The 12,535-nt window shown below is 56.6% G+C and overlaps 1 protein-coding gene across 1 annotated transcript; it reads right to left on the bottom strand.

Annotated features, from left to right (window-relative positions):
* Window positions 1–308: 308 nt before the first annotated feature.
* Window positions 309–10,329, bottom strand: SCN1B (sodium voltage-gated channel beta subunit 1). The gene is made up of 6 exons (XM_049786668.1): window positions 9,953–10,329; window positions 8,419–8,585; window positions 7,614–7,854; window positions 1,752–1,893; window positions 1,037–1,106; window positions 309–933 (listed from the first exon to the last, which is right to left on the bottom strand). The coding sequence occupies exons 1-5, from the start codon at window positions 9,990–9,992 to the stop codon at window positions 1,040–1,042; spliced, it is 657 nt and encodes a 218-aa protein (XP_049642625.1). The 5' UTR covers window positions 9,993–10,329; the 3' UTR covers window positions 309–933; window positions 1,037–1,039.
* Window positions 10,330–12,535: the final 2,206 nt, after the last annotated feature.

Here is a 12,535-nt window from a genome sequence, read left to right as displayed (position 1 = left end):
CCCCCTTCTATTCTCCTGCCTCCCCTAGACCCCTCTGCCTTCACATTCATCAGGCACCTGGCTCCATGTGGGGCAGAGCCCAGACACCTCCTCCCATATCCAGCTGCCTCTTGGTGAGAGAGAGCCCCTAAATAGGGAGGCTCTTGGATTAGAGGTGAGGGAGGTCGAAGGTAACTGGGCAGAGGAAGGGGGAAGGAGAGAGAGAGAGACAGAGAGAGAGAGAGAGAGAGAGAGAGAGAGAGAGAGAGAGAGAGAGAGAGAGAGAGAGAGAGAGAGAGAGAGAGAGAGAGAGAGAGAGAGACTGGGAATCAAGTCAGAGAATCTTTATTTCATGAACAAAACTACGTGTGTCAAGAGAGACGAGGCTGAACAGGCCCTTTCTGAGGGGCCACAGAGGCTGGTGAGAGGGGGGTGGGCTGGGGCGAAAGTACATCACAGGGTCGGGGACCCCAGGTCCAGCCAGAGGAAGCAGGAGGGGAAATGCTGCTGGGAGGGTGGAGTGGGTCCCAGGACTCCCTGCCCCTAACTGTTCTGGGGCCCATCCAGCCCCTCTGCTGAAGGGGAAAGAGGGGCTGGGCCCCCCAAATGTGCATCTGAAGCAGCCAATATGTGCAAATCAGCAAGAAGGAGGGGTGCGGAGCCGCTGCCCCCACATCCCCGCCCCCTCCCCAGACAGGCAGCAGAAGCAGGGGTGGGGGCAGCGGAAGTATTGCTTTACCCATCATGCATGGCGGTGGTGGGCAACAGGCCGAAGGAAGGAGGCCGGATCGGGGGTGTGAGCCAAGCCCCCCTGCCCCCCACCCTGGCGGCTCCATTGGCAGGTCTCTGAGGCTTGTGGGGGCCCAGGAGTAGCCGAGCCCCCCACTGGGGGCAGGCTGTGCCCAGATGCTCCCCCATTTAGGGCTGGCTCTTCCTAGAGGCGGAACACAGGGCCTAAATGCAGGAGAGATGGGTTTGTGGGGTTATAGAGGTTGAGGGATGGAACCACCGGCCCCCCCACACTGAACCCCCACCCTCAACTCAGGGCCCTGCTCACCAGCTATTCGGCCACCTGGATGCCCGTACAGTTCTCTTTGCTTTCCGAGGTGATGGCCAGGTACTCGGAGCTGTGGGGGAAGCGGTAGCTGCTCAGGCTCGGCAGATGGGGTGAGGAAGGGATTGGGGGTGTCAGATATCGGGGCCTGAATGCTTGCACCTCTGGGCGAAGGAGGTGCTGAGCCTGAATTCTGGGTGCAGTGAGATGGGATTAGGAAGTCCGAGAGGAGGGTGCTGGGACCAGAGAGCAAAAGCTTCCTTTGGGGAGAATGAGAACCAGGACAGGGTGACTAGGACTAAGTCATTTGGGGGGACCAGGATAGATGGGAGGATTAGGACAGACAGGGAGACTAGGACAGATGAGGGGACCAAGACAGAGATAGATGAGGGAACCAGGACAGAAGAGAGACCAGGACACATGGGGGACTTGGACAGATGGGAGTCCTGGATAGATGAGGAGACCAGGACAGATGAGGGGACCTGGACAAATGGGGGAACCTGGACAGAGGACCATGACAGACAGGGGGTGACCAGGACAGATAAGGAGACCAGGATAGATGGAGGACCAGGACAGATGAGGGGACCTAGATAGATAGAGGGACCAGGACAGCCTGGGGAGGGGGACTGGACAGATGGGGAACCAGGACCAATGGGGGCCCCTGGGGTGGCCCTGCCGCCCTCAGCTCTGGTTCCCTGGCTGGGCCCAGCCCACTCACGCATTCTCCTGCGCGGCAGCCTCGGTGGCAGCGGCAATTTTCTTGTAGCAGTAAACCATCTCCGCCACCAGCCATATGGTCAATACGACGATGAGCACGTACATCATGATCTCAGACACAATGGACGCCATGTCTCTGTTGGCTGTAAGGGCCACATGGGGACAGTACTGTATGACCCCAGGTGAAGGCTCGCCCTCACAGGGCCTGAGAGGAATGACCCCACTTCTTCCCAAAACGTGGCCAGCCCTGGGACTGTTTCTTTTTCCCTTGGCAAGGGGAACTGGCTCCCCTGCAGTGGTAGGGCACAGAGCGCTCACTCTCGGCAATGCTCGGCCACCTGGCCAGCAGGTCAGTGCCAGGGCCCAAAGATGAGGTGCTATTGGGCCCCTATGGTGCCAGGGACCATCAAGGTCACCCTGACAATGAAACCCAGGGCTACACCTGCAATGATCAGGAGGTGGTGCTGGGTGGGACCCAGTCAAGCACCCACCTCACTCCTTTTTTCTCCCCCATATCCTTTTATTGTTTTGGGGCCACACCCAGCCATGCTCAGGGGGCCATATGGAGTGCTGGGAATTGAACCTGGGTTGGCTGCATGCAAAGCTAGTGTGCTATCACTCTGGCTCAAGTCCTGTGATTCTGCATCGAAGCATTTTAGGTCCCCCCGCCAGCTCCCATCTATGGGTAACTAGGGGGTACATCTTTCTCCCTCTTGGGGCTGCTGCTGCCTGAGAGCTAGGCCTCTAGTCTGGAACATTCCCACTTATAGCCCAGCTCTGCCTTGCACCACTGCCTGCTCTTGGCAAGTGAATCAGCCTCCGAGGGCCTCAGTTTCCACGTTTGTAAAACCTAAGGACTGGGGCCCAGAGAGATGATACAGCATGGAAGTCTCTTGTCCTGCACGTAGCCAACCTGTGTTCGATCCCCGACACTCCCTTGAGCCAGGAGTGATCCCCTTAGCACAGAGTTAGGAGTGAGTCCTGAGTACTGCTGGGTGAGGCCCCCAAACCAGAAAGAAGAGGAGAGAAAATACAACATAGCCAATATGGCCCCGAGAAATGGTGACAACTGCACAAGACACAAAGTCCTGAGGCAGCAGTGCAGCCAACAAGATGGCGCCGGTAGGCGCATGTGGTAGATCCTGAGAGAGCTGAGCACAGGAGCTACGAGCAAGAGCTCTGCAACCAACACTGCCAGGATTCAAGTTCCAGTTCTGCCTCAGAGCTCAGTGGCCCCGCCCTTGGAGGAAGGCACGAGAGCTTCAAGTTCTCTTTGCTTAAAGAAGGCAGATTTCCAACCAAAGCCCAGAGTAAAGAAATAAATTTAAAAAACTGAGTAATGGCCAGGGGACATGGAGCAGCCCCCAAGCACCCCCAAGCTGGATGTGGCCAAAACCATAAACCCCAAAGAAAAACAAACAAACAATCAAAAAAAAAAAAAAAAAAAAAGAATGTGTATTTCCAGGGGAATACAGTGATTCTTTTTCCGGAAAGGGGCTTTAGGCAAAATAAATTGATGAAAGTCTTATTTTAAAGCCTTAATCCAATAAAGGATTATTACAACCTTAATCCAAATAGTTCTGTCTCTGTAAATGGGGTGAGGGCACAGTCCCCTCAGGGATGGGGGGACGGAAAGGAGCAGACCTGGCACCATGCAGTACTCAGGAACTCAGTTCCAGCTGCCCTGCTACAACCTTCCTAGACCAGGCGCGGCCAATACAAATACCTCACACATCTCACACATCACTCATTCGTCTCTCCCAGAACCTCAGATATGCAACAGCAGCAGCTCATGGCCTGAAATCTTGCAAGCAGATGGCCTCATGCTCACAGCAACCCCAAAGGAGGAGAAGAAGGGGGAGGAGAAGGTGAAGGAGGAGGAAGAGGGTGAAGGCCTTCCTGGCCTGCTGAGGTCAGGGAGCATGAGATGCTGAGTAGGACTGGGGGTGGGGGAGGTGGTTAAGCTCATGCCATTGAAATCTGATTCCATCCCATTGATCCTGGAACTAAGTCTCCAAGCACTTTTAGGTTCCTGGAATTGCCCTTCTCCCAATCACATTAAAACCAATGGACCTTGGGACCACCAAGATAGTACAGTGGGTAGGGCATTTACCTTGCACGTGGCCGACCTAGGTTCAAACCCCAACACCACATGATTCCCTGAGCAGTGGAGGAAGTGAGCCCTGAGCACCGTCTGGTATGGCCTCAAAGGAAAAACATAAGAAAAACAAAAGGAGCATAGATCTAGAGCCATTTCCTGGAGGCCCAGGGAAGGAGCAAGAGGGAAGGAGCAAGAGAGAAGGAGCTAGCTCAGAAAGGCACTGCCAGGATTGGATTCAGAGCCAGGATCCCTTGGTCCCAAGTGGAGCCACTGTAGCTGCTCCGGAAACTTCCACAGCCACAGGAAGCCTCCCCAGAAGACACCCTCTTGGAGAGATCCTGCAAGCCCCACTTCTCAGAGAAGAAGGGAGGCAGTGGGGTCATACCAAGGTTCAAGGTGATAAAAGCAAAATTAAAACAAAAGAAGACATGTCCTCACTGGGCAGACCCTGAGTTCTTTTTAAATGCCCCCATTTTTTTTTTTGTTTGTTTGTTTATTGGGCCACACCTGGTGGCACTCAGGGTTTACTCCTAGTTCTGCACTCAAAAATCATTCTTGGCAGGCTCAGGGGACCATATGGGTTACCAGGGATCGAACCCGGGTCAGTCACACGCAAGGCAAATGCCCTATCCGCTGTGCTATCCCTCCAGCCTGCCCCCAATCTTCTAAGAGCTTCACCATCCTGCTCACTTGAGCAGTCCCCAGTCTGGAAGTCCCTATTTGTGACTCTGCCCAAGCCCCACTCCCTTCAAGTCACCCTCCCCTCAGACTAGGCACATCCAATAGAAACAGCCCCTGGGGGCTCCCAGGCTTTCCATGATCTCCATACCCCAATCCATCCAAATCATTCCAGAACCAGCCCCCACAACTCCTCCTTTGAAAATGACTCAGCTTGTCCATTAGGGTTCATTACCAGGAGGCGATATTGGCTGATGGGTGCTGTTGGAGAGGGAAGGATAATACAAAAATAATTTGGCAAGAGTGGCAATACCAACAAGCTGGTGATGTCATGAAGAATGAAAGAAGTGCTGTGGGCTGTGGGCTGAAGAGCCATGATAAAAATACTCCAGTATGGGGGCTGGGGATATGACTCAAGTGGTAGAGTATGTGCCTTGCATGTGCAAGGTCCTGGGTTTGATCCCCAGCATTACAAGGCTCCCCAGAGCCACCAGGTATGTCCCCACACTAAGAGAAAAGAAAAAGCCTACTCGAGCCTCACGGCTGTTGCTGACTACAGTCTAAGGAATAAGATAGAAAATAATGCTAAGGAGAGATCACATTTTCAAATACTTGGTAGGATGGTGGATAATGAGAAAAAGCCAAAACCAAGCGGAGGGATTGGGGCCCCGGAGAGACTGATGGGGGGGGGGGGGGCTGTTGTTGAACGGTGCAAGCATGCAGGAGACCCTATCATAAACAGTAATGCCAATCAAGGCACCTCCAGAAGAAAGGATGAAGAAGATCGCCAGGCCCAGCCACAACCAGAAAGCAAGAGAGAGGCAGACTGAGTTAGAAATTTGCAAAGTGGGGCCGGGCGGTGGCGCTAGAGGTAAGGTGCCTGCCTTGCCTGCGCTAGCCTGGACGGACCACGGTTCGATCCCCCGGTGTCCCATATGGTCCCCCAAGCCAGGAGCAACTTCTGAGCGCATAGCCAGGAGTAACCCCTGAGCGTCAACGGGTGTGGCCCAAAAACCAAAAAAAAAAAAAAAAAAAAAAAGAAATTTGCAAAGTACTGTGGATTCTGCTGAAAACCTTGGCTAAGATGAGGGGCTGGGAAGGTGGCGCTAGAGGTAAGGTGTCTGCCTTGCAAGCGCTAGCATAGGACGGACCGAGGTTCAATCCTCTGGCGTCCCATATGGTCCCCCAAGCCAGGGGTGATTTCTGAGCACATAGCCAGGAGTAACCCCTGAGCGTCAAACGGTGTGGCCCAAAAACCAAAAAAAAAAAAAAAGAAAGGAAAAAATAAAGAAAACCTTGACTAAGATGTTATGCAGAGCAGTGATGCAATCAGTAGGGTGTCTGCCTTGCCCATGCTAGCCTAAGAAGGACTGCGGTTCGATCCTCCAGCGTCCCATATGGTCACCCAAGCCAGGAGCGATTTCTGAGCACAGAGCCAGGAGGAACCCCTGAGCGTCACCGGGAGTGGCCCAAAAACCAAAGAGAGAGACAGAGAGAGAGAGACAGAGAGAGACTGGGTGCTGAGGTCCAAGCTCAAAGTTTTGAGGGAAATCTGGGTTCAATCCCTGGCACCTCATGGTCCCCCAACGCCCCATTGGTGAAGAATGACCCAAGACAGCAGAGTGGAAGTGACCTCCTTCTGCCCATCCAGCAGTGGCTCAGATACCAAAAACAACTGTAAGATCCCAGGCTCACTGAGTTCCAGCTGACCAATGACCAGAGGGAAAGAGCCAGAATTTCTCTGTGAGAGGACAGATAAGGACCCCAATATCTTGGGGCCAGAGAGATAGCATGGAGGTAGGGTGTTTGCCTTGCATACAGAAGAACTGTGGTTCAAATCCTGGCATCCCATATGGTCCCCCAAGTCTGCCAGAAGCAATTTCTGAGTGTAGTGCCAGGAGTAACCCCTGAGCATTGCTGGGTGTGACCCAAAAGCCAAAAAAAAAAAAGGGACTCCAATATCAGTGACCCCTGTGACATCCTCTCCAGCCCAGGGTAATATCCCACCAGCCTGGTGACAACATCAAAGAGACCCAGTTGTGCTTTGCACTGGCGTCACCTTGACAGCAAAGGCACAAATTCTAAAGATAAACAAGTCCGGGGCTGGCTGGCAGTGGAGCTGGAGGAATCCTGTGAGAACAAAGCCACAGGCCTGTGGCCTTGACTGGGTTCAAATCCCAGGCCCGTCTCTGTGGCACAGGTCACAGAGTCAGCTCTCTTTGAGCCACGACCTTCCCTCTTGCACAGGAATGGTATGAACCCCTGGCTCAGGGGTGGCCGGAAAGAACCAGTGAGGACCCAGTTACATGTAGGAGCCCCCTCAATCCTTCTGCGTGGGCAGCGTGACTGTGTGTTGTGCTTCCCACAGAGCTACTTGCCACAGCTCTGCTGGCCCAAGGTCACGGGCTGCAAGGTTCTGGAAAATTCCAATTTACACCCATCAGCAGACGATTCAACAAAGGAGCCCAAAGGAACTGAGGCCAAAGGATGAAACGAATCAAAAGCGCTTTCGATTCTGGCTGCTCAGCGTGGCCCCAGCCAGCAGCATCAGCCTTGCCCCAGAATATGTAAGAAAGAACTCGGGGGGGGGGGGGGGGGGGAGAGGGGGAAGCGGTGGCACAAGTGGTAAGGCATCTGTCTTGCAGGTGCTAACGTAGGATGGACCACGATTTGATTCCCCCTCCCGGCGTTCCATAGGGTCCCCCTAGACAGGAGCAATTTCTGAGTGCATAGCCAGGAGTAACCCCTGAGCGTCACAGGGTAAGGCCCAAAAAAGCAAAATAAATAAATAAATAAATAAGAACTCAGGGGGGCTCCACTGCTGTGGCAAGGCTCTGGAATCCGTGGCACAGCACAGTGGGGAGTGGGCAGCTCTGGGCCCCAGGATGGCAGGTCCTAGTCCGGTGGCAAAGCTGGACTTGCACTCACTAGAGAAAATGAGGCCAGAACCAGAGCTGGGGGAGAGGTGGGGCGCCCTCTGCTGACGCAGGTGACGGCTGCTGGGGAGTGGAGCCAGCCTGTGCCCTCCATCTGCCATCTGTCCCTCCATCTGGCCACCAGGGGCTCAGCGGCAACCTCGCTCACCTTTGTCCACCACCTCCAGGTGGATCTTCTTGACGACGCTGGTATTGTGCTCATAGTTCTCGAAGAAGAGCAGGCGGTACACATGGCACTCGTAGTCGCCTGAGTGATTGTAGGTGACGTTGGTGATAAAGATGGACAGGTCCTGCAGGTCCTTGGTGCCCCGGCTGCCATTCCACACCACGCGGCCCTCGAAGCGCTCGTCCTCCTCCAGCTGCAGCACCTCGTTCTCATAACGCAGGATCTGGGGGCGGCCAGCCGGGCTCACTGCCTGCACCCCTCTCTCCCTGACACCCCTTCCCTGCTATCCCCCGAGACACGGGTGGGTGCAGGCATGGGGTCTGGAAACTGGACCTCAAGGCAGGGAGGACAAGAGAGGGGTATATATGGGATCCACAGAATTATCCACACCCCAACTCTTGCCCCTAGACCTCTGAACACACAGACACAGACAGACAGACACACACACACACACACACACACACACACACACCCCTTTCCATTCCTTACAATTCTTCTGAGCCCAGATGCATGCCTGAGATAGAGACCCCAGTTTTCCTAGAGGTTACCCCCCCCCATGGCATTCCAAGGTTCAGGTGTCAGAGCCAGACCCTTGTTCCATGCAATATCCTAGCACATCCAGTGCTGCCACTTAAACAAGCCTATGAGTGAGAGACCCCTGACTCTCCAATCTTTACCGAGAGGGACCACCAGACTTGGAGACGCAGTGACCTGGTGCCCTGCTGCCCAGTGGCAGAGCCAGAAGCTAAACCTAGACCCCATGAACACCCCAGCCGTGCCCTCTCACCTTGACGAACTCCTCGGTGCCCTTCTGACGGAAGGTCCACTCCGTGAAGGTCTCGGCGGTGGTCTCGCTGCGCCGTTTGCAGGAGATGCAGAGGATTTTGAAGGTCATCCCGTACACGGCCTCGGTCTCCGAGTCCACCTCCACACAGCCTCCCCAGGCTGCTGACACTGAGGGGGACGGTGGGCTCAGGGCAGGTAGAACGACCTATCAAGCTGGGTGGCACTGGCCCCACTGTTGGGAGAGTCTCTGAGCCCTCTGTGTCCCCTGGATGATGTTGGCCTCCAAAGCACACAGCAGACACACGGCCTGGCCTGCCCTGTGCACATTATGGCCTTGTGCCTCAGTTTCACTCTGGCAAACCCCAAGGAAGCCAGAGTCTTCATTGCTGGCAGCTTGGGGGGGCCATGGAAACCCCATCAATGGAGTTGGTTAACTTGGGCTGGGGGAGATCACTTAGTCCAGCCCTGATGTGGCTGGAAGGTCAGGGAAGTTAGAGGGGACAAGAGTTTGTTCCCAGACCCCGTGGACAGAGGTGAGGAAGGCAAGGCCTCAGAGGGAGGGTGGCCTCCTGTCGCCCATCTGACCAGGTTCCAGCCCTACTCCTGCATCTCCCAACTCTCCTACCGCCATGCCACTCCTGCTGAGCCTTTGCTGGCACCCCACTTTGTCGCCCCCCCCCCCCAAAAAAAAAACCTTCCCAGATTTCTAGCGAATGCTCCATTCTGCCTGCTCCAGTTCTGGCTTTGGATCACTTCTATGGATCCCCCGGGGCTTCTGGGCTTTCTCCACTATCTCCAGAGCCTCTGACTGCGCCTCTTCCTTATTTCTCCTGGGGTGTCCCTTCTCCGCTCCTTCTCCCCACGCACGAACACCCTTCCCCAGAGCTTTCCCCCAAAAACCAGGTCTTTCTCCCTCAAGTTTCTCTCTTCTCTACACTGCTCGGAGGAGTCTTAACTCCCCATTCCGCTCTCCGCCTAGGTACCCCCTCATTCCCCGACTTCCCATCTATCTCCCCGGTGGCCTAGCTGAACCCACGGGAGCGGTGTGGCGTGTCCTGGCTCGCTCTTTCCATCCCTTCGGTCTCCATCCCTCCCTCCCTCCCTCCTTTCCTCTCTCCCTTCCTCCCTCCCAGCTCTCCGGTCTCCGATGCCCTAGTCTCCGGGCACCGCCTCCCCACCACCACCAGCACCACCACCCCCTTGGGCGGCTGTGGGTGTCACATTGCAGCCTGCGGGGTTCAGGAGGAGGGGGGAGAGCAGCTGACTCCGTGTGTCCTCGCCCCCGGCCAACCCGCCCAGCTCAGCCAAGCTAGCCAGCCAGCCGGGCTGCGCTGCCCACCCGCGCCCCGCGCCCCGTTCCGTGCGCGCAACTTGGGAAGAAGCGGGCTGACTCCTCCGGGCCGGGCCGGGCCGGGTCGAGTCGGGGCCGGGCCTGGGGGGTGCTCCGGGGCCTTGACAGCACCCCTCGCCCCTCCGATCGCGATCGGTCACCCCCCTATCCACTCACCCAGCCGCACACTCACTCACTCACTCACCCAGTGCCGCGCCGACCACCCAGGCCAGCAGCGCGCCCATGGCTGCGTGCGGGCCGCCTGCGGGTTTGGAGAGCCGGGCGCGCGGCGGAGCGGCGGAGAGGAGAGAATGTCCCCGGGAGCGCGCGGGCGCAGCAGCAGCAGCTGCGGCTCCGGGGCCGCCAGGGGGGAGGGGGGGCCCGGCCCCCCCGCTCCGGTTACCGCCGGGGGCGGCCCAGCCCCGGGGCCCCGCGTCCGGGCATCCCCACCGCCGCCGCCGCTGCTCGGGATGCTGCGCCGGAGCGCGCCTCCGGGCGCATGGACTCCGGGAGCGCGATCCCCCCACCCCCGGCCCGCTCGCTTGGGCTCGGCTTGGGGTGCGGGCCACGGTCTCCTTCCTGCGCACTGCAGCGGCGGCGACGGTGACAGCGGCGGCGGGGCCCGGCGAGGAGGAGGAGGAGGAGGAGGCACGGAGGGGGCGGGATGAATCACCGCGGTGGGGAGGGCGCGGCCGCACCGCACCGCCTTTGCCGCAGTGGGGCTCCCCCACCCCGGCTTGGGGTGGCTCCGGGGCACCGGGTGTCTCTGACCCCACCAGAGCTTGGGGGGACCCCACCCTTACCCCAGCATGAGAGTCGAAGGAAGGTCACACACACACACACACACACACACACACACACACACACACACACACACACACACACACACACACACAGAGTCACAAGAGGACTTGGAGGATTTCGAGGTGGATTTAGGACTTGATATGATGAATGGAGGTCACCCCTCCTGGGAAGGAGCCTGGGGGGAACTTGGCTGGGATCTCTAAAGTGACCTAGCCTTCCGACCCTAGAAGCTGGAAGCCAGAGTTTGGGGATGGGGGGAATGGACACCCACCGCCCACGTAGGTGTGGGATGTGGGGGGCACTCAGGAGGACTAGGCAGATGATTTGGGAGCCCCTCTCCAGCAGGAGGTGCTCTGGGGTGCCCCCTCCTCTGTGCCTTCTCAACTCTAGCTCTCCTGGGGGGGGGTCCCCACTGTTCGCCACAGCCAAGTTGCTTCTTGCCTCCTCCCACTCACTCTACCTGGACCCACCTTTCATCTGCAACTTTAATGTCACCTTCTTTGGGTGACATTTTTCTAGGGCGGGAAGGCTGGGGCAGGGGTGTGGATACCACTCAGTCCTGTCCTTTAGTTGGTCCCTTTACTTGCCCACACCTGACTTTTCTCCTTTTCCTTTCTACTTTCTTACTGCCTGAGCCCCCAGAAGGTATCCTGTTCCCCCATGACCCTGGGCACACCAGGCACTGAGCTTGGCCACCAATGACGAAATCCCTGTACCAGGGCCTCTCCATGGGCTGATCCGGGCACCTCCCTAAACTTTCACAGCCACTTCTACTCGATCTGTTTCAGAGAAGGGGAAACTGAGGCACAGCATTCCAGGGCCAGAGAGTGGGAATGTGAGATCTGGCTAGGACTAGGGAGGGAGCATGACATGGCTGGGGACTTGCTGGTCCAGTGCCAGGACCCCTCCACCCCCACCCTTAGGCTCTGTGAGAGGAGCCAGGATGTGAGCAGGTCCGGGGCAGAGGGACAGGAAGCAGGGAGGACACCAGACACCCCTGTGGCCTGTCCTCTGTGCTGTCCAAGTGCCCTGCAGAAAATGACCTCTTCTGCCGTTCCCAGGGATGACGTAGAGGTGGCAGGAGAGAACCACATGGCCCAGCACATGCCTACGTGTACTATCTTCTTTCCCTGAGTAAGCATCATCACTGCGCCCATTTTAGATATGGAAAACTGAGGTTGAGAGCACCACTTGCACGCACAGGTAGCTTGAGGACAGGAGAGCTGGACCTGCCCTCCCAGTGTCCTTCCTGCCTCTGCCCAAAGCTGCATCAGGGTTAGGACTTGGGATCCTGCCCCACTCGGGAGCCAGCTCTGGGTTCAGTAGAGAGGACCAGCAAGCTCTTCTGGAACTCAGGAAGTCACCTTGACAGAGGCCACAAGGGGTCAGAACTTTGCATCTAAGAGCACAGACACAAGGGCCAGGCCTGCTTCCCTGCTGGGAATCCTCAAGTGACAGCCTGGAGTCACAGAGGGACAGGATGACCCTCTACGACCTTAGGATCTTCACAGAGGCTGGTAATCACTCAGAACATATGACCCAGGCCGGAGAGATAGCATGGAGGTAGGGTGTTTGCCTTGCATGCAGAAGGATGGTGGTCAAAATCTCGGCATCCCATTTGGTTCCCTGAGCCTGCCAGGAACGATTTCTGAGTGTAGAGCCAGGAGGAACCTGACTCTGTCGCTGTCGGGTGTGACCCAAAAAAACAAAACAAAAACAAAAAAAAGAACATATGACCCATTACCTGACTCCTCTGTTTTTCTGTACCTATTATGTGTCAGGTTGCTAAGTGGCCATGATCACTGTGTTCTAATGGTGATTTTGAAAATGGGGCCCTACACACATCACCTGGAAACTTGCACCCCAGCACTGTTTCCTCACCCCACCCCCTGGATATCAATTTGTGTAAGAGTCAGGAATTCAGGCCGCCCGGAGAAATGCAGACACTTCCTCTACGAGGCCCTGCCTGCAAATAAGTCACAGC

The sequence above is a fragment of the Suncus etruscus genome, chromosome 14, assembly GCF_024139225.1.
Source record: "Suncus etruscus isolate mSunEtr1 chromosome 14, mSunEtr1.pri.cur, whole genome shotgun sequence".
NCBI lineage: Eukaryota > Metazoa > Chordata > Mammalia > Eulipotyphla > Soricidae > Suncus > Suncus etruscus.
The sequence above is the reverse complement of the archived record's forward strand: the minus strand, read 5'-3'. Positions and strand labels throughout refer to the sequence as shown.

What these genes read in the sequence shown, in the direction of transcription:
- SCN1B (XM_049786668.1), bottom strand. Translation starts at nt 9,992, where the DNA reads ATGGGCGCGCTGCTGGCCTGGGTGGTCGGCGCGGCACTGG. An exon ending in CCTGGAGGTGGTGGACAAAG is followed by an intron (nt 1,894 to 7,613) that starts GTGAGCGAGGTT and finishes TGGCCCTTACAG; the next exon opens with CCAACAGAGACATGGCGTCC. An exon ending in GCTGCCGCGCAGGAGAATGC is followed by an intron (nt 1,107 to 1,751) that starts GTGAGTGGGCTG and finishes CTTCCCCCACAG; the next exon opens with CTCCGAGTACCTGGCCATCA.